The sequence below is a fragment of the Squalius cephalus genome (genome assembly GCF_949319135.1).
Source record: "Squalius cephalus genome assembly, chromosome: 5".
Classification (NCBI taxonomy): domain Eukaryota; kingdom Metazoa; phylum Chordata; class Actinopteri; order Cypriniformes; family Leuciscidae; genus Squalius; species Squalius cephalus.
In genome coordinates this window covers 21,464,048-21,490,605 of record NC_137126.1, presented here as the reverse complement: position 1 = coordinate 21,490,605, position 26,558 = coordinate 21,464,048, and the positions used below count along the sequence as shown (strand labels likewise).

The 26,558-nt window shown below is 36.9% G+C and overlaps 1 protein-coding gene across 1 annotated transcript in view; it reads left to right on the top strand.

Annotated features, from left to right (window-relative positions):
• The first annotated feature begins 3,839 nt into the window (after positions 1 to 3,839).
• Positions 3,840 to 26,558, top strand: part of adgrv1 (adhesion G protein-coupled receptor V1) — a 159,709-nt gene continuing 136,990 nt past the window's right edge. Inside the window, exons 1-3 of the mRNA XM_079872944.1 lie at positions 3,840 to 4,157; positions 20,249 to 20,436; positions 25,670 to 25,819. Coding sequence (XP_079729070.1) covers positions 20,251 to 20,436; positions 25,670 to 25,819 — 336 coding nt within the window. The 5' untranslated portion in view covers positions 3,840 to 4,157; positions 20,249 to 20,250. The remainder of the gene's footprint in view (positions 4,158 to 20,248; positions 20,437 to 25,669; positions 25,820 to 26,558) is intronic.

Here is a 26,558-nt window from a genome sequence, read left to right as displayed (position 1 = left end):
GTGAGCACGCACTGACATCATCGACATCTCTCCATGTCCCGATTACATCATCAACAGTTCAGATCCAGAAGGCTCTGTTGTTATCATCCATCGATCTATTTTCCATGTGTGCAGTCTTGTTTTAAAATGAGGAGGCAAAGTTCTCACATTCATGTATCTAATGTGAGTTTATGTCCCTGTTACACTTATTTATTTATTTTTTCTGTTTAAATATAGGCTACATTACATAAAAATAGAGACCTTATTACAATTCTATAATAGTGTTTTAGGCTACACAAACTAGGCCTAATGCTCTTTTTAATAAAACCAAGTATAAATTTCATCACGTGAGTGTTTTTACGCATGTTTACATTCCAAAATAATAACTAAAGGCAGTAACAATTTAAACAATATAGTCAACTTATTTTCATCGCTTGTACACATTGGTCACAGACACGAAAATGTAGGCCTACCTTTAATTTCCCTAAGCTGATTTCTCACAACAACAACAACAACAAAAAACAGTCATTACTATTTCTAGTTAGATTTTAATGTGATATAAAGTGGTGATATCTAGGCTAAGTGGCTGAGTTGTTTACTTACTTTTTAATTAGTCTTCCCATTAACGACATCATTGTCTTCATTCAGGCCGATTCGAGAATGCTCACGAAAACAAGAGGTTGGATTTATCCAACAAACCAATCATATCCAGCCATAACCAATCGTGCGATGGAGGCATTGCCTCCTCTCATGTGACTTTCCCCCATTCATTCTTAATTACCCTCTCAAGTTTCTCACGGAGGAGCTTCGGGAGCATAAAGGGGGAAGCAACGACAGTGAAGGATGAGAGAGCACCAGGCCTGGACTATTTTATGTTGTGTTTTGTTTGTGTATGTGGCACAGTCGTCTGTGAGGGGCTGTCGCTTATTTCCGTTTTGTGTTTGTTTATTTTGATGATTAAATTGTTTAAACGTTCTCATGTTTCCACCCCCTTCTTCCCTGAACTAACTAACTTTGCTACAGTGACATTAAAAAGTGTATAAATCACTGGTTTTCTAAAGTAACACTTTCCAACAGCAACACTAGCAGGTAAAATTACAGCGAAAGTCCTCGTCTCTCCGGAGCCCATTGAGTTTTAACAGACCAAAGCATGCGGTGGTTTTGGTTTGGGGGTTATTGAGAATAAATGTGAACAAATGTCGCAATGCCTCCATCGCACTGTGATTGGATATGATTGGTTCCCACGATAAATCCTGCATCTTGTTTTTTTGCGCATTCGCGAATCGGTCTAAATGAACAACATTGTGGCGGAAGACTAATTAAAAAGTAAGCAAACAACTCAGCCACTAATGTATCAACGCTTTATGTCACGTCAAAATAGTTTTTTTAGTGATCAATCAACTTAAACAAGTTAAAGATTCATGTCTATGAGCAGCATTTTCAGTAATGTGCAGTTTCAGGTGGAAGTGGGAATGCAAGGTGTAGGTTTTCATAAACTATGTATAATTAGTACAGAATTAATAAAAGGTGTCTAGTTCTGTTTCCACGTCATCTTGTGTGAAGGGGGCAACCTGTCTTCCTTTGGTAGCTGTATGTCTGCCTCTGCCTCTCGCTACGGTGAAACTGCATTTACTCTGTGAGTGAACTTATGTTCAGTATTCTTCATTCTTTGTAAGTAGATAAGTCTCTCTGTTCACACTTTAAATTAGGGTACATTTAACTATTAACTATTATTTACGACTTTTGCCTCAATTAACTCCTTACTGCTTGTTAAATTTAGGAATTGGGTAGGATTAAGGGTAGAATATTGTCATGCAGAATAAGGCATTAATGTGTGCTTTATAAGTACTAATAAACAGCAAATATCTTAATATGCATGCTAATAAGCAACTAGTTAAAACTAGTTACTAACTAAAGTGTTAGTAACTTTCCTTTCTAAAACAGCAAGAAGTTAGCAGTATTTAAATAATACAGAAAGTAATACAGAAAGTTTTATTTAATAGCCTATTGCTTGTCAACTGTCAAATTTTGACCAGACTCACTGAAATATTCTAGCCTCATGTAGAAGTTATTTTACTTCCTGTCAAATTTGACTGGTTACATAACAAATTGATGTAATGACTGAACAATTGTCTTATTATTGCAGTCAATTATATATACATTATGGACAAAAGTATTGGGACAGCTGACCAGTACACCAACAGGGACTTTGATGACATTACATTCTAAATCCATAGACATTAATATGGACTTGGTCCCCCTTTGCAGCTATGACAGCTAACACTCTTCTGGGAAGGCTTTCCACAAGATTGGCATGTTTCTGTTGGAATACACCAAACTCATCCAACCATGTTTTTATGGACCTTGCTTTATTCACTGGGACAGTAATGCTGGAATAGAAAAGGGCCTTCCCCAAACTGTTCCCACAAAATAGGAAGCATAGTATTTGTCCAAAATGTGGATGCATTAAGATTCCCCTTCACTGGAATTAAGGGGCCTAGCCCAACCCCTGAAAAACAGCTCCATGCCATTATCCCTCCTCCACCAAACTTTACAGTTGGCACAATTCAGTTAGACAGGTAACGTTCTCCATGGCATTCACTAAACTTAGACTCTCCCAACAGACTGCCAGACAGAGAAGCGTGATTCGTCTCTCCACAGAACACATTTCCATTGCTAGTCCAGTGGCTGCATGCTTTACACCACTGCAGTTGCATTGTACTTGCTGATGTGAGGCTTGCATGGAGCTACTCAGCCATGGAAACCAATTCCATAAGCTCCCGCCGCACAGTTTTTATGATGATATCACTGCCAGTGGAAGTTTTGAACTCATCAGCTATGGAATCAGCAGAGCATTGGTGACACATCTGTGGCTGAGTTGCTGTTGTTCCTAAACACTTCCACTTTCCAATAATACCACTTATAGTTGACCATGGAATATCTAGCAGGGATGAAATTTCACAAACTGACTTATTGCAAAGGTGGTATCTTATTACAGCATTATGCTTGAATTCACTGAGCTCTTCAGAGCAACCCTTTTATTCACAAATGTATGTCAATGACATGGCTAGATGCTTGATTTCATATTTGTGGCAATGGGTCTTATTGAAAAACCTGAATTTACTAATTAAGAGGTGTGTCAATACTTTTGTCCATATAGTTTACATTAGGATATCATTAGGATATTTTATTACATTTCTATTTTGTTCATAGCATTATTATAGCCTCACGTGCTTTACCCTGATGTTTCCTGTGTTTGTGTGTGTATCACTGTATGTTAGGCCTACATGTGAAATGTTAGTTTTTATGTAGATCTTCAGGGAGGTAGCCTAATTATGAACTTAGTGATGACTGATTAAAGTTTGGATGTTTAAAAAAAAAAGTCTCTTAAGCTCACCAATGCTGATTTTTCACAAATGATTAATTTGATGAAAAAATACAGTAAAACAGTAGTATTTATAGTACAGTAGCTATTATAACTATTTTAAATCACTTTTTTTATTTTCTTTTTTATGTATTTAAAATTTAATATATAATTGTAGTAGCATTCAATGGTCATTCGGAAATCATTCTATGAGGCTAAGAGTTCAGTCTGTCTTAAAATACTCCAGCCTTTAGTAAATCAAGCCTGATGTATTAAAGTGGCACGCTAAAGTCCTGTTTAATCATGGGTGCTTCACATTTTAATCGTCTGTGGGAATCAGTGTAGCGGTGCGCCACAGGTTGATTTTAGAAACGTAATTTGCCATCCTCCACAATTAGCCTCTCTGCCTGAGGAAGACAGATCGCTGGGTGGAGCTGTTCCCTCGATCTCTCAAGCAAGGAGGTTAATGAGATTAGCACATCCCTGCTCAGACAAGACAAGGCTCTACCCATGTCCACTAGTTCAGACGGGACAAGCGCTTAAACGGACTGCATGGCAGCGCATGTCGAGATTCAAGCGCATCCACACTCACCTCGCATGGACTGGAGAATCAAACCAGCGTCCTGCATGAAAAGCCACTCTTACCCAAACTGATTGAGCTGTTCAAGACCAACTTCTGTGCAGGAACAGTGGAAGCGCCGCGCGATTGTCACCACGATGTATTTATCATCCAATTGACGGACACAGCGCTGACCGGTTCAATTTACCCCGGACCTTTTGTCATTTGCCTTGGAGTGTTACAACAAAGTGTTAGGTGAGTAACTTGTATATCACATTGCATGTCCGTCACTTTGTTTTGCGCAACAATTTAGTGAATTTGCCCGGTAAATGCGACACAAGCGCTTCAAAGCATACGGTTAGTTACAGAAAGATGCGCTAGATAGAATTTGATTTGTAAGTTTGCTGTTTTTTCTTCCTTTTTTAAGCTGATCGTTTAATAAGCGAACTCTTCCATATTAGTAAGGCAGAAACGTTAAATATCAAGAGTTTAAACACTTTAATATGTTAGTTTGCTTGTGTCACATTTTGCTGAACGGACATGCTCTTTAAACTTAAGCGTATGCTATACAATCACTTTACTCGCATCCACGGGCAATTTTGACAGTTTTTGGGTAGTTTTGTTCTTCCTCTCGTAATAATAAACACATCAGACATAATCGTTATAAGCATTTGAACGTTAAATCAATTCATCGTTGGTGGATGAGAGGCCATTCTCCTGCGCTTCCATGGTTACTGTGAGGGTCTTCAGCGCGCTTTGTGTCTCTTTCCTCCCGCTCCCATTGAGATAAAACAACAGTCGGCGGGGCTCCTCCCCACACAAGGGGCTTTGAGATGGGACGCGCTCGCGAAGCCCCCCTGTCATCCAAAACTCAAATGGTGATCTCACTCATCTTTACGCACATCAGTTTATGTGATCTAAGCAAGGGGCCCTTCTCAGTTTAGGGTCCCTGCAGTTTTGCGTGTAACACTCTCATCACACCTAGTCATGACACCTGCAGTGTTGTTTGATTACTTCTGAAATGTTATCTGGTACTGATTTCCCATGATATGACTGAAACTGTAATCAGTAACATTATCTTAGATGGCACTTTTAGGTAATACAATCTGGTTATGTCTGGATTATTTATTCACATGCAGGTTGATCTTGTATTATTTTGGCAAAAAAAAAGAAGAACAAAAATAACAATACAAATGAAATAGCCTTAATGTCAACTGATAAGAAGCTGTATTCTGATTATGCATATAACTCCAATTAATATTACTTGTAAACAGTGCTGGGTAGTCACTGATACATGTAATCTGGAAAATTATACTTGTAATTAGATTATATTACATTTTAAAATACTCATGGACTACAGTTACTTTTTTATTGATTTACATGATTACCTATTATTCACACAATGGCAGTAAATCATTCATTATTTAAGCTATTGATTCTCCCCAATTATTATTTTTTTCACATTTTAAATGTTCCTTTCTGGGAAGGATATATATATAAAATAAATAAAAAAAGAAGCATAATTGCTTATTCAGAAAATTGAGAAACCACATTACAAAGAATTTGACCACTGGATTTGACAGAAATCATTTCACTTATTTTTAGTATATTTCTTCTTATTATAAAACTATTTATTTAAAAAATGTATGATTTATTTAATTATTAGCTTTTCATTAAACTCACAAACCCCACTTAATGTGTAAAACTAGGAAACCCTGACATAATGTGTAATGCACTTCATGTTGTTGATTACAAAGAATGGAATATATTTGCTTTTTCTTTTTCTTTTTATATCAGTATGGTATAATATTATTCAATGTGATATACAAGCTAGATCAAAAGTAATCTAAAAGTAATCAAAAAGTAGTCCGATTATAAAATGTGTAATGGATTACATTTCTAACTACAATTTTTGTCATGTAATTTGGAATCAGTTTCACACTACAATTTGTAAGTAATCTACCCAGCACTGCTTGTAAATTACAAAATGACATGTAGTTTCTTACCAGTCATGCAACATTAGGCCTATAGCCTACGTGTCGTAAACTGGACACATTCGACATGGTTTTATCCAGTCCTTCTACTGTTTTAGTGAATCAACTGGCATCTTTGGTAGTCTGTTTTATACTGTTTCGTGTTTAATTCATTAGGGGCGCCCTTTATCTACTGAATAGATGCTCTGTGACTCAATGGATTGAATGATCTTCTTGCACCCCCCTTATACAGCTTCAGTTGAGCATCATTCAGTGCATGTGATTCACGGCTGGGTGTTACATTTGCAGTGGTCGCCCCTGTTTTTGTACCTCCCCTTAAATAGGGCCTTACATGTTGAGAAAACAGAGAGGATGTAACATAAACACTAAATCCATCGAGATGTGCGAGGCACTGCTCACAGACGGAGCGCACTGTGATTGATGTCACAAGGAAACAGACCACACAGGGTCCAGCGTGAAGAGACAGGTGGAATTAAGACAAAAGAAAAAACACACACAAGCCTATCTAAACATGCTTCATGGGGAATTGCTTGAATTGTTAGAATTCTATGTTGCGGTAGAGAAACATGCTTTAGTTTTAGTGGGTTTTTTATTTTATTTTTGTTCTTAAATAGACTTGTCTTAATTATTTTCCCAATGGCTCTTTATACTGCACTCTACCTTTGTACTTCACCAGCTGAGTCTGTTTACTGAGAACAGAAGCCGCCTCCATATTATGAGACGTTTTATCTTACATAAAGCACAGTTGTGTTGAGTATATTTTTTAAGACCATGTTTTAGTACAAACAGGTTGGCACTGCTTACATTTTTTATAGGTTTTAGAACAATTAGTTAATTAATTACAATTAGTACTGATATATATATGTATGTATGAAGTGCCATCTGAAATTTTCTTCTAGAATGATCATTTTTATCAAGCTTGTATGTTTATGTTCAGTTATTTCACTTTAATGGCAATGAAAATGACCTATTAAATGTCATTAAAGTGAAATTACTGAACCTAAATTTATGAGCTTGATAAAAATGTTAATTTTAGAACAAAATTACAGATGGCACTTAGAGGCTTTTGCATCTGAAATCTTCATATATATATATATATATATATATATATATATATATATATATATATATATATATATATATATATATAATTTGTCAGTTGGTACAGTATGTTCAAAGTCCCCAATAACATGGATTGATTCAGGTATTACCAGGATCCTCTGTCACCATACATTTATATATTATATTATATTATATTATATTATACTCCTAAAATTACAGTTAAAAAACGAATTAGGTGTCAAATGCACAGAACAAAGAAAATACACTGAAAAAAATAACACCAAACCTGAAAGGAAATAAGTAAATATATCACCATAACCAAAGTATTGCTAGAGCCTAGTGCAATTTACTTAAAAAATAACGTTTTCTAGATATATATATATGGACAGTTGTGTAACATATTCTACTAATCAGGCTGTTATGCTATATGTTTATAAATGCATTGTCTTTCAGCAGTTAAATTGTTGATTCAGAGATCAAACTTGCAGTAAAATCACGTCGTGTTTATATGGAGCTGAGACAAAACATGAACATGCTGGAATACGTGGATATTTAATAGTCTTGACAAAGTATGTGCTAAAAATGATGGTAGGTGTATGTGAAGCAGTCAATATACAAAATAGTTTTTTTTAATACTTGAGACCTGACTGAGTAAAACTGTAATAGGACACTGAGTGAAGTGCTGATTTAAGAGTTCACTTATATCATATGAAAAGTTTTTTTTTTGTTTTTTTGTTTTTTTTTTTCAAGTGAAAGCCTTGGAAACTCATTAAAGTATTTCTCTATTGTGATAATAGTTGTAGGTTGAAGGTTGAAAGCATCAACGGTTTTTGTTTATTAGTTTTTGTGTATTTTTTATTTATTTTTTGTATATCAATTTAAATGGATAAATCAATATACTCTTAAAACTGACTAGTTTTAACACCTGTCCTGTTCATTTAATGTCAGTTTAAAAGTCTATTTGGAAACCGACCCTGGCTGAAATAGTGGCATTCTTTCAAGTTTACATCACTTTTAATCAGTTTTATAATTTCACACCTTCTTAGCAAAATTAGCAGGGTTCCCACCAGCCTGGGGCCTCCGCTAAAACAAAATCTCCACGCATGTCACCGAGCATGTGGAGAAACTCAATTCACTTCTGTAAATGCCAAACAAAGACCCCAGACCCGAAGCAGTAAAAAACACAGTGGGAGTATGTCACTGGTTTTCGACGAGTGGGTTGCTAGTTCATGCGCAGACAGGGCTAAATTCAGATTGAATTTTGATAAATGTGGACCGCTCGGCTCGTAACAATCCGTCACTGTCATTCCTGTAAAAGTTTTAATATAAAGAATCATACATGTTCTCAGTCAGAAACCATTCATCTCCATTCATTTTTGTAGTTTGTTTTGTGGCTAAACCAAGCATTTTGTTTAGTATTAGGCATAAGTTGGTCAACAATAGCTCTTTGTTTGTTTATTTCTTTTCTTTTCTTCATTATGGTTATGTTAAGATTTCATTTTGTATCAGGTTATGTTAAGATTTTTTTAATTGTGTTGATTATTTCAATTAAATTGTCTAATTTTGATATTATTATTACTTTTATTCTTTTCACATTTCTTGTGACATTTTACAACAATGTTTTTAAACAAAATATTGAGCTGAAATCGTTTAGATCACTTATATAAGTGCTAATTTGCATAATTTGATCATCAGAAGCTCTTTGTTGTCGTTTGTAAAAATGTTGTTGTGTTTTACATTTCTTAGCATTAGCTACCAAAATGTCATATCACTTGAGTTTTTGATACACTCATTTTGTCCAATTCTTTCTTTTTTTTTTTTTTAATCAAGTTTCATAACTTGAATTGCTTTAGTGCTAAGTTTTCTGTTTTTAAGGTGAAACATATAGGATTATGTCATTTTGCAGTCATGAATTAATGAGTTTATGTTACATTACATGATTCAGGTCATGTAATATAAAGAGCAGACATTGACCTTTTTCAGTATGTTAATTTGTGTGCATCTTCAGCAGTGAGCTGACATATTGCACATAGTATTTTAGTATCTGTTTATTCTGGAGCTGAAAATGGAAGTATGGCAGGATATTCTGAAGCAATGGTCAAATCCAGCTGCAATCTTGAGGTCTCTTTATTTGTCATGGTCTGCCACAATTGTGCCATGGAGTTTGCTCAAGAGTTTGTCTTTGGTCAACATACCATTCACTTCTTTTTGACCTTTTTGGAATATAATGTGTAATTGTACTGGTCTACATATGGCATATTCTCTCTCATTTTTCCCCTTTGTGTGATATATTTTTTAATTTTCTCTTTAAATTAGATTTTATTTCATTTCATTTGAATATTTCACTGTGGTATAAGTAAACTTGTTCTGAAATGTTTTTTCTCCAAAATATATTTTTCATGTTGCATCACAAATATAATTCCTATTTGTAATCAACAGCGTACACAAAAAAAAAAAAAAACAAAAAAAAAAAAACATAATACGCTCTGTAACTCTTGCAGACATTCTCTCTACTGCATGTGGTTCTATAGAACAAGATTAAGCATCAAAAGGGAAGCTTTATCCTTTTTTTCTGTGGGCTATTGAACTTGAACTGTGACCTTCACACTGTCGGTCCTTAAAACCGTTTCATGGTGTGTGGAGTCACGCTGTGCCCTCTAACGCATGAACACTGTGTTCTCCCCGCAGGGCTTGATCGTTCGCTCCTTTTTCAATGTGATTTATTCAACACGGATACATGTGGCATTGATCCATACCGCAAGCTATTCTGTAGAACTTTTCCAAGTTTTCGGGCTTGATGAATGATCTCTAGATGATTTCGGTCCAATTGTCCACATAGCAGATAGAGTTACATTTGTTACATAAATGGCTAAAATAAACAGAAATGATCTGACACATCCAAGGTTTAATTCTGATTGATTTGTGGTGGTCATATGAGACCTTCGGAGGGTTGAGACCGTTCCAAAAAGTCTGATGGTGTAATCAGTCACAATTGGGCTTTAAAAAGTTGCCCCTGCATTCACTCTTTCACTTTTCAAATGAAAAATATGTACTTCTCTCTACATAAATGTGTCATGATGTGTTGGTTTATGAAAAAGGTGTATGTCTAATGGTTGGTCTAAAGATAAATGATCAGAATTGGCATTTAATAATTGTTAAAAAGTTATTGTGTATGTAAATATCTAGGGAAATGTTATGTTAAAGGAATAGTTCACTTAAAAAATGTTTAATTCTGTCATCATTTACTCGCCCTCAAGTTGTTTCAAACCTGTATGAATTTCTTTCTTCTGCTGAACACAAAGGAAGATATTTTAAAGAATGTCTGTAACCAGACAGTTGGATCCCATTGACTTCCAATGGGGTCCATCAACTGTTTGGTTACCGACGTTCTTTAAAATTTCATTCTTTGTGTTCAGCAGAAGAAAGAAATCCGTACAGGTTTGAATCAACTTGACGGTGAGTAAATTATGACAAAATGTTCATTTTTAAGTGAACTATTCCTTTAAGTTGCGGGTTGAGAATTTTTTGAGAATTCTTAGCAGAAATACTTTTTTCCTGATTAGATTACTTTAGTAACTACTACTTCTTGAGACGTTCATTTATTGATACTACATCCGGGACCCACTGACCTGTGGTCGGGTCAATAAGGACCCTCCTCCTGGCTGTTTATCTCCTTAGTGTTTATCCTAATACCCAGGGGGCGGCAAATCTATTGAGCCCTGTCTCTCTTCCTTGAGCTTTCCCTCTTAAGTTGCTATTGCCTGGTGAAAGAGCTTGCCTGACACAATGCAGGCTGGTCAGAGATCATTTTTAGTTGCGACGCCTACTCAGCCATACCCAGATGATTTCACTGAATCCATCATGCATAAATGTAGGGCATTAATACATAAAGCGGTTTGTTGATTCACAAGAGTGAAAGCAGTTTGAATGCTGGACGTCTGTTACCGTCGCTGGGCCTGAGGCGAGATGTCCTGCTGACCTTCACTCCCCCGTCTGTGTCTTTCCCCCATGCCCCCCTCCAGTTCCTTCACTCCAGACTCTCGCCTGCTTTCTCTCTCCCATTGCTTGCAAGTATTTACCCCATTGTGGTTCGTCATGGTGAAGGAATTTCTGAAGTGGGGGAATTGAGCAAACTTGGATTGTGTCTGTTTCCCACCTCCCACCTGTTGATCAGAATCTATACTAGTGTGTTCAGAGGATTTTTAGACTAGTGTCTTAATTCCTCTTTAGCGTATAAATAGATTAAAAACCGTTTTATTAAAAAAATATTGATTGATAGATTTATTTAATTGACAGGTAGTTTATTTTTTATTTTTTTTATTTTATTTCAGTTTATTTAGTATTTATTTTAGTAGTATCGTTAGCCATCAAAATGTTAAACAAATTTATTTGCTATCTAAAGGCATTTTCATGCTTACCGTAGGCAGTTTATAAAGTTTTCAAGTTTTATAATGAACCATGTATCTATATCTATATCTATATATATATATATATATATATATATATATATATATATATATATATATATATATATATATATATAATTTCGTTGATTGCACTTTATTTTACAGTACATGCACTTCCGTGTGTACAGTGTACTTACATAAGAAAGTACTGGGTAATATAAGATAACTACATGGATTAAGGTTATTAGTTATTACCCAGTTATTACATAGTATTAGCATTAGCATTAGTTATTACCCTGTTATTAATTACATATAAGTTCATAGTAGCGGGAACAGGACTGTAAAATAAAATGCTACCATTTTGGTTTATGAAAATATTTTGATGTAGTTTTTGTTTTACCTTTTGTTAACAGTAACAGAAGGAAAGCATATAGATTTTGCAGTACAGAATGGCAAAAGTAGTAATTGTTTTCAAAAAGGTTTCCCAAGCACCTCCTCATTTGCCATTAATCATAAAAACACATAGCCCCGCCCCAAACCTACACGATTGCAACGCTAGTGTTGCTGTGCTGGATTGGTTGGGATGCTCAACCAAAGTTGCGGTTACACTTTTTTTTAGGGGGAAATTAACATAGAAATGCCTTATTTAAAGTTGACATTGAATTTAAGATAGAAGAACAGGTGTAAAATGTGAAAAGACTCTTTACAATAATGTGGGAAACCAAACTTTACTGCCGACTCTGTGGGTCTGCAGCCACTGATTCAGAGTCAGTGAGGGAGCTACTCTTGATCGGGGATTTGCTCTGTCCTCAATCCAGCCATCTGTCCTGTGGCTGCCAAACTCAGCAGATTGAAGAGGCCGGGACAGAAATTTCCCACATCTCTCGCTCGTTAAATGAGGTATGGGAGGGAAAACCGAGGGAGAAAGAGAACTATCTGTCTGAATGGGGGCTTGATTCGGTCTACTGGAAGGCTGAAGTACCCGCGTTTTAAAAAAGAGTGGGAAAAGAAGAAAAACTAGAGAAAACAATGTTGCAAAAAAAAAAAAAAGAGTACAACACTGAGCCTCCAAAAATCTTCAGTGTGTGTGTGCGCGTCTGTCTGTGAATCGTGAGTGCCCTGCCTTTCTCAAGCGCACACACCCCCGATTCAGTGTGCGAGGCTGAAAAGAAAGGCAATTAGCATTTCAGCCAAGGTCCGACTGGCTACATGCGATGAAGCAATAAGCTTTATAATTTGCTTTTCTTCCCTTCGCTGCCATTGAGAGGCTTTTCCTTGTTTAATCCCTTGAAAGTGCATTTCTCTTCACTCTCATCCATTGTTTGCTGCAGTAGCCCATCGGTCATGGAGTTCTGCGGCCTCGGGAACGTTCACCATGTGAAATTCAATGGGATCTTTTCTCTGGCCCATATATTGAGAGTGGAAAAAAAAAGTCATTGTGTTTTTTGGAATAAGGACGCAGGATGCAGTTGGCTCAAGTTGAAAGGGTCAGACGACGGCCTGAGGACAATACCTTTGAGAGATTTTCGGTTTTTCTCTCTGCTCTCTGGCCAGCGTGGACTTGATTGGCATGTAGTCCATCGACTAGAAGCTAATGTTGGGTTTAAAAGTAACATATGACAATACGAAAACAGAGCTTTTGTTATTTCTTGTTATTCCGAGCGGATATTTTCTTAATCTCTGCTTTCGTTCTTCAGAAGGAATGGCATCTCCTCGTACTCAGCTCCCACTCACATGTACACTTTCGTGAACTAATTCTAGGTTCCCTGTATCTTTCAAAATAAACAGAAACATTTTGGGCAACGTTCACCAAATGAGTGTCTCGCCAATGAAAAGCTGTGGTCTTAAGATACTCTCTTCAGATGTAATGATGTATGTTTTACCAGACTCAGTTATTAAATGTTTTTAGTTTCCCAACCTCGAGATTTTCAGGATATCGTCCCGTCTAAAAATACTTGAGGGGCTACAACACAAGTGGCAATTATTGGCTTTTGAGCTCTCCATATATGGGAGCCCTGAAAGTTCCCAGAACTTTCTGAATGAGGTCGGTTTCTGAGGTAACAGAGCATGTTGTCTCATTTCTGCTGTTTCATGTATGTGTTGTGCTGTTACTACATATCAGTGTAATATCACCACACTCATGTGGTTAACTTCAGTTTATTATTGACATATGTGCCTATGCACCAAAGTGGATGGGCTATATTAAGAGTCTCGTTGTTATTGTGCTTTTTTAAGATGATCAAACGCGTAATTTGGTCAGTGTCAGATGGGTGAGGCTCTGTTTCCTTCATCAGTTTTTAAAGTATAATGAAGCAGTGACTGAGCTTTTGTTGTTACCGCTACAGGAAAGTCAGTCTGCCAAGTTGCTGAGTCATAATTGATCAGCTTTGACCAGCATAACCCCAAATGACCTTGAGCCAGTCTTAAGATAGACATAGCTTAAACTGACACTGTACATTGCAATAACATAACCTACGCTGATATTCATGGTGGAAGTGGAACCTCATAAGTGACCAATTTGGAACAATCAGGCAGAAACTCTGACATCATACAAAGCACTCCTTGGAGTTGCTAAGCTAACAATGTCATTTTAAAATGCTGGGGTTTTCAAAATATTTGATGCCAAGTACCCCCAAATATGAGGATCTCCTTGCGAGGGAGCATCTTTTTAAAATATAAAAGCTATATGATTGTATATTTTGTTTAAAATATTATGTGTGATTGTTAAAACATCATGTTCTTTTCCTAAATTAAATATTTGGCTTTTATATTGAGAAAGAGGGCACAATTTGAGAAGAGAGTTGTTCTGCTGTAATTATGACAAAGCTTCTTGTTGTCAAACTTGTAACAGAAGGTGGGAGTGTCAATATATTACATTTAACCAATCACAATTTGTGGGATACAAGAAGTTTCATATATTCTTCTTATGTTCACGTGTAATTTAATTGAACAATAGTTTTTGAGAAGATATAATATAATATAATATAATATAATATAATATAATATAATATAATATAATATAATATAATATAATATAATATAATATAATCAGTTTACACCTTCATTTTATGAACTTTAATTTGAATAAAGTTATTATTTTAATTATTATTATTATTTTAATACAACTTAATTGCAATCGCTTAAGTCATCCTCTCTTATTGTCACCTCTGTGCAGGATACATGTGATGCTTGCTTATAATAAAGAAAAAGGAAGGTATTATTTTGAAACAGTTGTCTTTCATGTTGAAATGCCTTTAAATGCTGCCTGCGGAGTATATTATGCTAGATATTCAACATACCTTTTGGAATGTTCCCAGTGTTTATGATATTTTCAAAATGGTTCAAAAGCTGTGTGTTTATGTTTGGGTTTCCCGTTTTGACTTTCTTAATGTATATCGTAGCGCACTAGGCTGGCAAAGCATCAAATGAAAGCCTTTACAAGACGAGAGCCGCATGGGTTGACTGTTGATGCATTGGTCAAGACTTTAGCTTTTGTTGGCTAACTTGACTAACATGAGCTACATGAGACATCTAATGGGTTACTTCTACTACCATGTCATGTGCTGTGATAAATGTGACTGCACATTACCAAAGCTCTCCACAGTCTCATCAGACAGGTTGTTATAGAAGTAGACAGACCATTAGATTAAGTCAAGCCTGCAATTTGGATTCAGTGCATAGGCCTACTGTTATTATTTTGAGCTCCAAGCAAAAGTGGCTAAAGTATAGGAAACTTTAGAGTATTTGTCCTTGAAAATAGTCATTTGGAATGTTACAAGAAAGTTTGAAAACATTGCATGTAGTACACCATATTGACTTGGTTGCACTAGTCACTCTGATACATGAAGTCAAGGTGTGTGACCTCACTGAAGGTTCAATGTATTGCATAACACACACGCACACACACCGCTCCCCTTGTTGCTTAGTACTGGCTGTGAAGTCTTGCTGATTGAATAATTGATGTTAAGATTATGGATCCTGCTGCCGGGCAGGGGTAACACTAGAGGCGGCTGCTGGGCCAGCAGCGTAGACCCGTAACCGTACACTTTATCACATCCTCAGCCAGGTGATCCAGTGTAATTGCTGAAGTCTCGGTTACGTTAAGAGCCATGGCTGCCATGTGAACCCGTTGCATGAGGTGATGGGGTCAAACTCTCCTTGGGGTTCATTGATCTAAATATTAAATGGATAATTCACCCAAAAATTAAAACCTGTGCCAAACATGAACGACTTTGTTTCTTCAGTGAAACACAAAATAATATATTTCAACTGCTTTTGGTCATACAATGAAAGTCAATGGGGTCCAAAAACAACAATATTGGACCCAATTGACTTTCAATGTATGGGCAAAAAACACTGAAACAAAATATCTTGTGTGTGTGTGTGTGTGTGTGTGTGTGTGTGTGTGTGTGTGTGTGTGTGTGTGTGTGTGTGTGTGTGTGTGTGTGTGTGGGTGTGTGTGTGCGTGCGTGCTTCACAGAAGATAGAATATCGTACAGTTTTGGAACGACATGAGGGTGAGTAAATAATGACAGAATTTTCATTTTTGGGGGAACTATCCCTTTAAAGAGACCAAGTATAATAAATAAATGAATCCCCCAGAGTTACACAGAGTGGGCAAATATCCCACTTGCTAATCTGCTAATCTGACTGAATTAAGTAGCTTACTCAGCATCAACGATGAATTACAGATGCCATTGTAATCAAGTTTCCTGGCATGGGCAGGCAGGCATTTTTATTGTAATGAGTAATTCCAGAATGCTATCAGTGAAAACCACTGAGAAGATATAAACCACCTCAAGCACTTTGTTTTTGAAAGTAGAAGATGTTAAGTATGCTAAAGGATTTGGTTGACTGAACAGAGATAACCATGTCGAATGAAAGAGAGACCACCTGAGGCGCTGTATTGACTTAACAGCACACTTCCAAAGAGCAAAAAAACATCTGTATCTCCCACTGCAGGGGAGCAGCTTTCTGCTGAATATTCACCCAAAATTCTTGCCCTCTTCCATATTTTTTGCTTTTTTTTTTTTTTTTGGCATTTGGACCATCTCTGATATGCACTGAATGGCAAAGGGCTTCTGCTGCGGGCCTCCTGTGTGCCTGAGGGAAAAGAGAGTAGCTTGACTGCGAAAGCCATCTTCATTTTGTCTTTGAAAATGAGACATCTCTTCAATAGACTGTCCTGGGGTCAGCCTAAGAGCCAAACCACCAGTGTCTTGGCGGCTCAGTAGCCTCCTGGTCATTGATAAATCGTTTGATGTTCTTCAGGCCAGCATGTCCTGTGGTGATCTGGCAAAGGGTGTGTAGTATCTCTGTGTCTGTCTTTATCAATGTCAGGAGATGCGGCCAAAGAGGCCGTGGTAACCTCGGGCTTGACTGATGGCCTGGACATCTCCTTGAATTGCTTGAACCTCCAGAAGAACAAATGCTCAAAGATGCTTTATCAGTAAGTCAAGCCGTGTTAGTCAAGTCAAGTGCCTTTATTTATCAGTTCCCAAAAATGCAGCATGATATCATGGATTTTAAATGCAAATATTTCTTACCTTTTATGTTGTATTTTATTTTATATTATTGTTTTAATTACTTAACCCTAAAACGCGTATCTCGGGTCTTTTGTGACCCTCCTCCTCATTATTTTTTTAAAGTTAGACATCAGCCTTCTTAGTATTCCTCATTCAATTATTTTTTTTTTTTTAAAGAATGCCTGTGTTCCCATTCATTTTTTGTAAAGAATTGTATAGTGTCGCTAACGACCCGATGCATGTAACAGTGTAAGTATATATGTTTTCTGCACAACAATAATTTAATCTTTGATGACTGAATAAGTACAATTCCCCTTTATTCCACAAGGTTGCAATGTCTGATACATAATGATGAAGTGACGTTTCACTCATAGTTACTGCAGGCAGAAAACAAAAGAATAGGAAGTATCATCAGCAAAACTTGAAGTGTCTCAGCGATTTACTGCAGCGCAAGAAATGAACGCAATCAGATATTAGTGTCACTGTCACTTGACGGTGGATCTGGTGAAGAAACTGTCAGCGATTAAAATATTGATTTTGAAGATGTTGAAAAGGATAGTTTTGAGAATATGTTTGAGATTGTGAATATGAGCCAGATCCTGAATGTACTGGGAAATGAGCTCTGATGAGGACAGTGATGATGGTATAAAACATCTGCTCAAACTGAACCTTCCAAGCTCCAAAAGGTAACAAAATATGCTTTATTTTATTCTGCTGTAATTATTACTCTATCAGGAAAGTTTTATACTGTCGCGACAGGTAGAGTTCTATCTGTGGTTTTGAAGGTACTTTATCTTGTGCGTTTTGCCCAAACTTGTCAAGAAGGGTACTTAGCTTGAATGTGAGTGCATTAGCAGGTAGTTGCTGAATCGCAGGTGTTTAAGTGAAATGTGGACATGACCGCAGTCGGTGATGAGACTGAAACCAGCATGTCCAGTGCAAGTACGCTTTCACTATTTCATTTTACTTTCAATTATTATATTTATCTGTTATATTGAAGAGACCTTTTTGAAGGATATTGGTTAACTCATGCCCTTTTTGAGCATGTGAGCTTGACTGAGACTTGAGCGTTTGTAGACGTTTAAGAGGCTGTTGCGTCCACCTTGATTTATTGCAATATTGTGGTGTTCAGTTTTATTTTGATTTTAGAAAATAAACATGTGATTGCTTTCCTCACAGACCAAATGTTTCTTGTTTTTCACTGGCATGTCTCTTAGGTGCTGAGGACTAGTGCATCTTTGAGCCTACATTCAGTACGAGTAAAATACTTAAGTACTGGTAAAATCAGATACTCTAAGACTTTTACTCAAGTCAAATTGGAATTGGTGACTTGTAACTTCGCTGTGAGGTATCTGTACTTTTACTCAAGAATGGTTTTAGGGACTCTTTACACCTTTGCTTCACTGGATAGAAGCAGAGCATATGGGGATTGTTAGAGAACATTGTAAAAGAATTGGAGTTGAAATTGATCACAAAATTGCTCACAATGAGAGTATGGTTTTAACAGAATTTGAAGTATAATTTACATAGGAAATGTATGTTATTATTTACAGCTCATAATATGGATTTTGCATTTATTTGTGCTATCCTAAACCTTATTATTATTATTAGCAGAAATTTGGTATTAGGTAGCAGCATATTATAATGTAAACTAACTAAAATAAATAAGAGAGAGGTGCTGGTGCAGTTGTGTGTATGTTGTGTATTGAGTCTGAACAAGTCAGGAAGTTCCCAGCTCTGGGGGAGAAGCAGAGCTGAATACAAGGCTTTCCCCTCTACTGTCCCGGCTTTGTACCCTCACCCCAGGCCTCAGACCGCCAGCAGCCGCTAATCCAGTTTTGATAGCATTCACGGCCCCCCTTCCGTGCTGTCCTGCCTGCCTGCCTGCCCGCCTCTTGTCATCAAAACACAACACACACGCACGCACACACACACGCACACACACACACACACACACTTTTGATTTAGACGTGCACACACTCAGACATACCCCAATTGAGCAATGAAATTGTACCAAACTCATATGGTTGCATTTCTGCCCCTCAAAGTTGTACTCTCACTAACTCAAAAGAAAGAACCCCTCAGTAATCTGAAATGGCACCTTAATTGATGAACGCCGTCTGCTCCCAACAACCTTGTGGCTCAAGAATAACCGCATGATGTAGCAGAAGTGGAACATATGAAGAGCTGAATTTAACCAATGTCCAACTTTCCTTGGTAATTGACTCTTCTAAGAAAAAAAAAAGGAAAAACAAGATTACTTCATTCAAAGCGTGTGTATTTACCATGTAATTTAGCAAATATAAAAAGTGTGTGTGTGCTTCAAAGCAGCGGATGACTAAATAGATGGCCAGACGTTGTTTTGAACATATTCATGTTTTCTGTTTTCTGTTTTGTTAGCCATGACAACAGTCTTTAAGAAGAAAAAGGAGACTGATATTGTCTGAGTCCTGCAATAAAACTTAATAGTCTCTTTCTCTTCAAAAGAGATGACCACAATAAATGCCTGTCTGATTTGTCTCCTATTGTAGGTGACAATAACTGGCATTTGACCTTCAAGGTCAGGAACCTTAAAGGGAAAGGGTTAGTCATACAGTCATATTATCTTGATTTCCAAAGTTTTAAAGAGATATTTCAGAAATTATTAACTCATGTCGTTAAAAACCTTGTTTGATGTTTGAAACACAAAATATAGTTTTTTGAGGAATTTTAATGCAGATCTTTGTACAATGACAGCTCCAAAAAGAACAAAAAACATAACACCTTAAAGGCTTCTTGAAGGGTCAGGTGCTTTATATATAAAAACTTTTAGGGGTTCCCATCATGAGATCATTTTATGAATTAAGATTCAGTTTTAATTAATAATGTTTTAATTCATTTTTAACTGTAATTTTATTAAACATCTTGTAAACATACTTGATCACTAGAAAAACAAAAGAAATATCCCATTAAACATGAAAGTATTATGCAATCATTAGAACCTTTTTGGCATAAAGAGTTCTTTAAAATTCAGGCAGGAACCCTAGGGTTCTATATAAGACCGTTAAACCTTTTTTTCTAAAGGTGATGTTAGCTAATGCTGCTAAAGTCATATATTTGTGCAGTTTTCTACTTGTCAATACACCCTTCAGGGTATATATTCTAGCTGCTATTATGGTGTACACTTGCCTTGAAAGTGTGAAATCTGTGCAAGTACCATAACAGTAACGATTCATTTATGCACCACCCTGTCAGATCTACTGCGAGTGAAAGATGGACAGTATCAGAGGCTTGTAATTGTACATTTAATTTATGCAGAGTGAAATATTCCCCATTCAGATGAATGGTCACTGAACTGTATATGTTCTTTCTCTCTTCAGGAATGCCAGCTGTTGTCGGTCTAGCTGGCCTGGTTCTGATGCTGCTCACCACAAGTGCCAGGTCTGAGTCGGCAGAGCTGAGGTTCCAGGGCCAGACTCAGTTTGTTGTGAACGAGAGCAGCAGGGCCATAGTGCGTCTTGTGGTGGAACGAGTTGGAGATCCAGTTAATGTCACAGCTCTAGTTCTGGTAAGTTTAGAAGAGCAATCTGCATGAGTGGTTAATCGTTGTTTCTATCAGTTTGTGTGTCTGCCCAACGCTATCTCACGACCAGTTTGTATGAATTCGTACGAATGAGTAAAATGTGGTTGATTCTTATGAATTCGTACGACCTCACTCGTACGAATTTGTATGATTTGTCTAAACCCCAGTGACGGTTAGGTTTAGAGGCGGGGTGAGGGGTAGGTAATTCGTACGAATTCATACGAATTGGTAGCCTGGCTAACGTCAGACCTCTTCTCATTGAGACGTGGTCTGGGAAACACGTTCATTTTCTCGTATTTGAGGCGTGGCTTAAGAATGCCCAGAGCCGTTTATTGGGTGCTACGAATGTCTATCAAATGCGCCTGTACGTAGATCATAGCCAATCGTTTCAATTATACCAGATGACGTATGTAGAGTGACAGAAATTCGACGAGGAAGAAGACGAAATAAACTTGCGTTCTAAACTACTTAGAACACTATCTAAGGCTGCATCGAAAGGTTACTTCGTGTCTGATGCCATGTTGGATCCATAGATATAAACAAACTGCTTCGGTGTGTCGCATAGACGTCGTCATCGTCTTGCTGCTCCCTCCCCGTTCTGTGATTGGTCCCCTTTTTGAGGGGAAAATCTGGTCCATGGTATCCAGGCTGCCTAGCAGGGTGAATAAAATCGCGCTGCTCTCAAGGCAGCATGGGGAAACCCAGGCTAACGAATTGGTAGCCTAGAAATCTAGAGGCACCCTAGCGGCAGCAAATTTTATTTTGCAGCTAGTGTCGTCTAGCAACTCTCCGTTGGCTTTTGAGCTGGAAAAAACAAACTCTAGTCAGGCCAATCACATCGTGTATAGAGTCGGTGGGCGGGCTTAACATAATGACGGCAGAGTTGTGATGGTTCCGCGTGAATTCCCTGCTACTTGAAAACAAAGAAGATGGCGAACAGCGGTCTTTCGAATTGCCCTTGGAAGACTTGGAGATAAGCTTTTCATTGAGAAAAGAACAAAGAACTGCACTGAAGTCATTCTTAAAAAAGGAAGATGTGTTCGGAGTTTTGCCGACCGGATACGGCAAAAGTTTAATCTATCAACTAGCTCCGCTGTTGGGAAAATGCTCTGGTTGGTTGTAGTACTATCCTATTGCGTGCAGAGGGAATTTGAAAGACAACCGTTTATCCCGCCCCTCGGATTGAGCCCTGCCAATGGTGTGTTCCCAGACCCAACATCTTGATGTGGGTTTGGCTTGTCAGGCTAACGAATTGGGCAACTCGTAAAATATGTACGATTTAGCAAAAATGTGTGTGAGGTCGTATGAATTCATACAAATTAGCCACCTCGTAAAATTTGTACCAATTGCCGTAAGATCGGGTTGGTCTGCCAGTTGGGTTTGTAGTCTATGTAGCAAACCTGGTTTTATCAAAATAAATGTACAATTTGATCAAATTAAACTGTATGCTGCTCAAAATGTTCCTATTTTGGTGCTATTTCAGGCTTTAAAATAATTTTGGTAACACTTTATTTTACAGTGTCTTTGTTACATATGTTACATGTACTTATTCTAGTATTAACAGTAAATTATGCGTAATTACATGCAACTAACCCTAAACCAAACCCTATTCCCAATCCTATGTTGTTTATTAATATTACTTCTTAAATGTATAGGCCTGCACTGTAACAAGGACACCTTAAATTAAAGTGTAACCATTTTTTTTTTTTTATGTGATTACTGTCACAGTTTATTCCAGATGATGATGAAAGAGTTAAAACAGGTTCAAAATAAACAAAAGATTTATTAACATAGCAAACTCAAGTAATCCACAAGTTGAAAGGTTACAAAACAGCGTGCAGACATGACACATGAACAATACCAGACCAAAAACTGAATGAAATGAGGAACTTAAATACACAGGGTGAATCAATGATGAACAGGTGACAACTAATTAATCAAATCCATGGTAACAAATGAAGAGCGGGAAAATGGAACAAAGGAAGACGGGTTACTGAGAGAAACAAATTAAAGGGGCTGTTTACACGACACCGTTTTCAACTAAAAACGTACAAATTGTATGCGTTTTGGCCGTTCATCTACACAATAACGGTGTTTTGGGTGCCTGGAAATGCAAACGTTTCAAAACGGGTTTCAAAACGGTCTCCATGTAAACAACAAAAATGCAAATCTCTGAAGACGATGACGTCATGCACATGCTATTACGTATTCAGTTTATAGTGTTTCATCGCAGCAGCAGAATACAGCGTTTTTAGTCGTTTTCGCTGAACTGTGTGAAGGGGGATCGTTTTGACAATAGTGTCGTCTGTATGCGGAAAACTCAAAGTAAAAACTTCTCTGCATATGCATCAACAAGCATATTTTTGTCGTGTAAATGTACCCTTAAAGTCCATGAAAACAAAAAGAAACCAGGCAGTCCATGACATTTTTAGAAAGACCACCAGTAAATTCTCATAGTTTCTTTGTGCCTTTTAAATAAATGTCACAATGTAAAAAACAAACAAATAATAGAAAATAAAAATAAAGGAATAAATAAGTCATTGTATGATTATTGATAATACAAGGGCAAATGCCAAAGCATAACAGGGTTGAACAGAAAATGTTCTGCCTTTTATCAGAAAATGCATAAAGCGTTAAAAAAGTTTCATTTTTATAAAAAAACATTATTTTGATTGAATTTAATTTTTTAATAGTATTTTAATATTTATTAGTTTGTTTATATAAACATTGGCTGAAATTCCAAAGAAAACAAACATTTAAAAAAAAAAAAAAAAAAAAAAAAAATCATTATTTAACCCTTAAAGGGACACCAGGCAACGTTTTCGTGTTAATTAATCATCTTCGTAAGTCGGTATATGGTTAAATGACTCATTACAGGGCGAATGAAGACTCTCTCGCCAGCTCCTACTGCCTGTAGGAAGAATATCCCGCTTGCAAGTTCGGTGTATCCTACCCGCGTCCTTCAGTCTCTCAAAGACATCGCGAGAAGCAGGATCAGTTTACGGCAAGCATCCCCAGCACAGAGGGAGGCTAACGAAACCCGGCTAGTGATTGTTGCAAACGTGTGTATAATGGCAGAGCCGGGGAAGAAGCAGCGAAAACCCTTGACGGAAGATGCAAAGAAAAGGAAAAGAGCTTCAGACCGAGCGAGGGCTCGCACAAAAAAAAAAACCCACCTTCGCTCGCCTCGTTCATATCGTTCGTTCCCGGTAAAAATACTAGTATGCATGACAACACAATAAAAAAAATAAAAAAAATCGCCATCAGTTGGAAAGAAAATATTACTTTACTTACCTCGGTAGACATAACATGGTTTTGAAATAGCCGGTTCCTCTGCTCAGCTGGGTTGACAGCGGTTAGGGGGGAGGGACAACAGTTCGTTTTTACGACAGTGTGTTTGAAAGCATTTACTACCAGACACTAGGGGGAGCTTCGTAGAGAAAAAACACTCAGGCTTGCCTGGTGTCCCTTTAAGTGTCACTTTTAGAACAATAATATCTTAGTAACAACCTAAAGTAATATTGACAAACTATATTTGAAAGCTTACAATCTCTATTTTTCATATTTAGTGGCTGTTTTTTAAAAATAAATTACAGAGGAGCAGTAATTTATCAATTTGCAACAACAATATTTCATATTCATTAGGCGTGTTTATGCCTTTATTTTGAAATAGAAATAAACATGAAAAATCATGAAAGATTGGTAGAAACCTCAGTTTGTTTTCATGCCAAGAGTTCAAAAGATAACACCAATTAAATTTTATGAGAAAAAAAGGTCTGAAAATGTTTTGAATATATAGAAACATTTTATGGATTCTCGATTTGTGATGCCACAGCGAGCTGTAATGCACACATGTGCTCTTTTTATGTGTTTATTAGAGGTTGAAATCTAATCAAATACTGCCAAACCACCCATACTATTTCTGAATAGGATGTATACTTCATAAATTGTATGAAATAATGGAAATGCATGGTTCAGATCACTCAAAACATATATGAAAATGGAGGCGCCCTTATATGGTCAGTAAGGAAGCTTGGCTGTCCATCTAGTGAAAAAGTTTGGTACTGCGCCCAAATAAAATCTTACTGAAAGCTCATTTTTTGAGATATCAACCTAAAATGTGGAACACAACTTGTTTAGATTTTTGGCTTTCATTTTCTTGCAGTTTTAGAGTAAAATATATTTTGTAATATATACATTTTATATAAAATATAAATAATTATATTTTTACATTGTACATGTTCATAAACTCAAACTTATATAACTTTTTTTCTGTTTCACTTTCAGAATTTATTTCACTTCTACAATAATCTGGCAAATATGTTCTTTAAAACAAGACCAACCATATGTCTATATTCCAAATGCATTCTTGAATTACAACCATTTAAGTTTGGATAGCGATTTACATGTCTATGCGAAAAAAGGGGTGTGTGGGGTGTGTGTGTGTGTGTGGGGGGGGTGACAGTTAAGGGGTTAAAAAAAGTCTTATTTAATCTATCAAGTAACTAAATATATCACATAATGTCTCCTTTTAATTGTATCAGTAGTAAGTCATAAGGACACACACAACACACTGATGGCACGTAATAAGAGCATGATGAGTAAGAAATAGTTATAGGAAGCATAAGTGACATTTTTTACTGTAGATTTGATTAAGGCTCCACAGAACCTTTGAGCTAACAGTGCTTCTAAACTGCCTGATATGTTAATGCCTTAACAGCTGGTTGAGACACCCAAGCATCTGTCTGGTAAATCATATCATAGCACATATGGCCGTAATTAGCACAGAAACACAAATATTCCTACTGTCAAAGCAGGCAGTGCCTGTTTAGCACGCATAGTAAGTGGGCAAGTGTTGCCGGTTCATTGAATGGCTTCCATTAATTCACTGTAGAAGGAAGGATCTAAGAGCCCGTTTTGTAGCGGCTTACAGTGGGTGGCATCAAAGCATGTGCTAGAGGTGGCAGTTGTCAACCAGATGGTGCCGGCTGAGTTTAAAAGAGGTCAGGGATTTCCCATCACAAACTTTGAGGTGTTTTATAATGAACCGTTTTCTCCCAATGCAAGTCTTGATTTTTGTTCAGCAAGTTCCGAAATAAAACAAAAACAAAGAACATCTATGCTCTAAATAAAATAATTGTTCCCAAAACTAAAACAATTGATGACTGTTCTCCATGTTCTCCATGTGTTCTCCATGCATTATCTTGTGTTTGTCCAGCTTCAGGGAGAGGACACTGGTGACTTTGAGGCCACAACTGCTGCTGCTTTTCTCCTGTCCTCTGAAAGCAGTAAAACTATCTTCATCGCTGTGAGGGATGATGACATACCTGAGGCTGATGAGACCTTTGTGTTCAACCTCCGCCTGCAGGTAACGCTTGAACCAGGAAATACTGACTCTCTGCAGGTAGAGCCCAGTTGTAAAGATCTATGCATGTAATTAAAACCCAAAGAGCAAAATAGTGTCGGCCCAGATCCGGGTCACATCTGGTGCATGTGGATTCCACGCGTACCAGATGTGGGCCGGATCTGGGCCGACACTATGTTGCTGTCTGGAAAGGGTGTAGGTTCAAATCCAGTAAAAGCTGGCCGATAGTGCCTATAAGCAAGACACTTACCCACGGTTTCACAGACAAGGCTTAAGCCTAGTCTCAGACTAAAATGCATGTTTGAGCTGTTTTAACTGAAAGCAACTTGCTCTGACAAAAAAATATGTTAGTGCCATTGTTTTGTCTCAAGATGCACACCAGTAATATATATATTTTTTTAAGGCACATTTATTAAAGCTATAAATGCCCTAATTGAACTAAGGCCTAATCCTGGCTTAATCTAAGCTCTGTCTGTGAAACCGGGCCTTAAATTCAAGTTGTTCAAGGGGGGTCTCGTTTTCTATTAAAATAAATAAATAAAATAAAATAAATAAAACATCCTTGAATCTTTATATATAAAGATAAAACAAGATCAATTTAAGATAATAAGGCTTTTTAACCCCATTACCCCATTTTGTTTTTAATAATTTTGTTATGTGCTTGTAATTTTTATTATTTTAAATATTTTGTATTTAGATTTAATTTATTTTTATTTCAGTTTTAAATTTTCACATTTTGTTT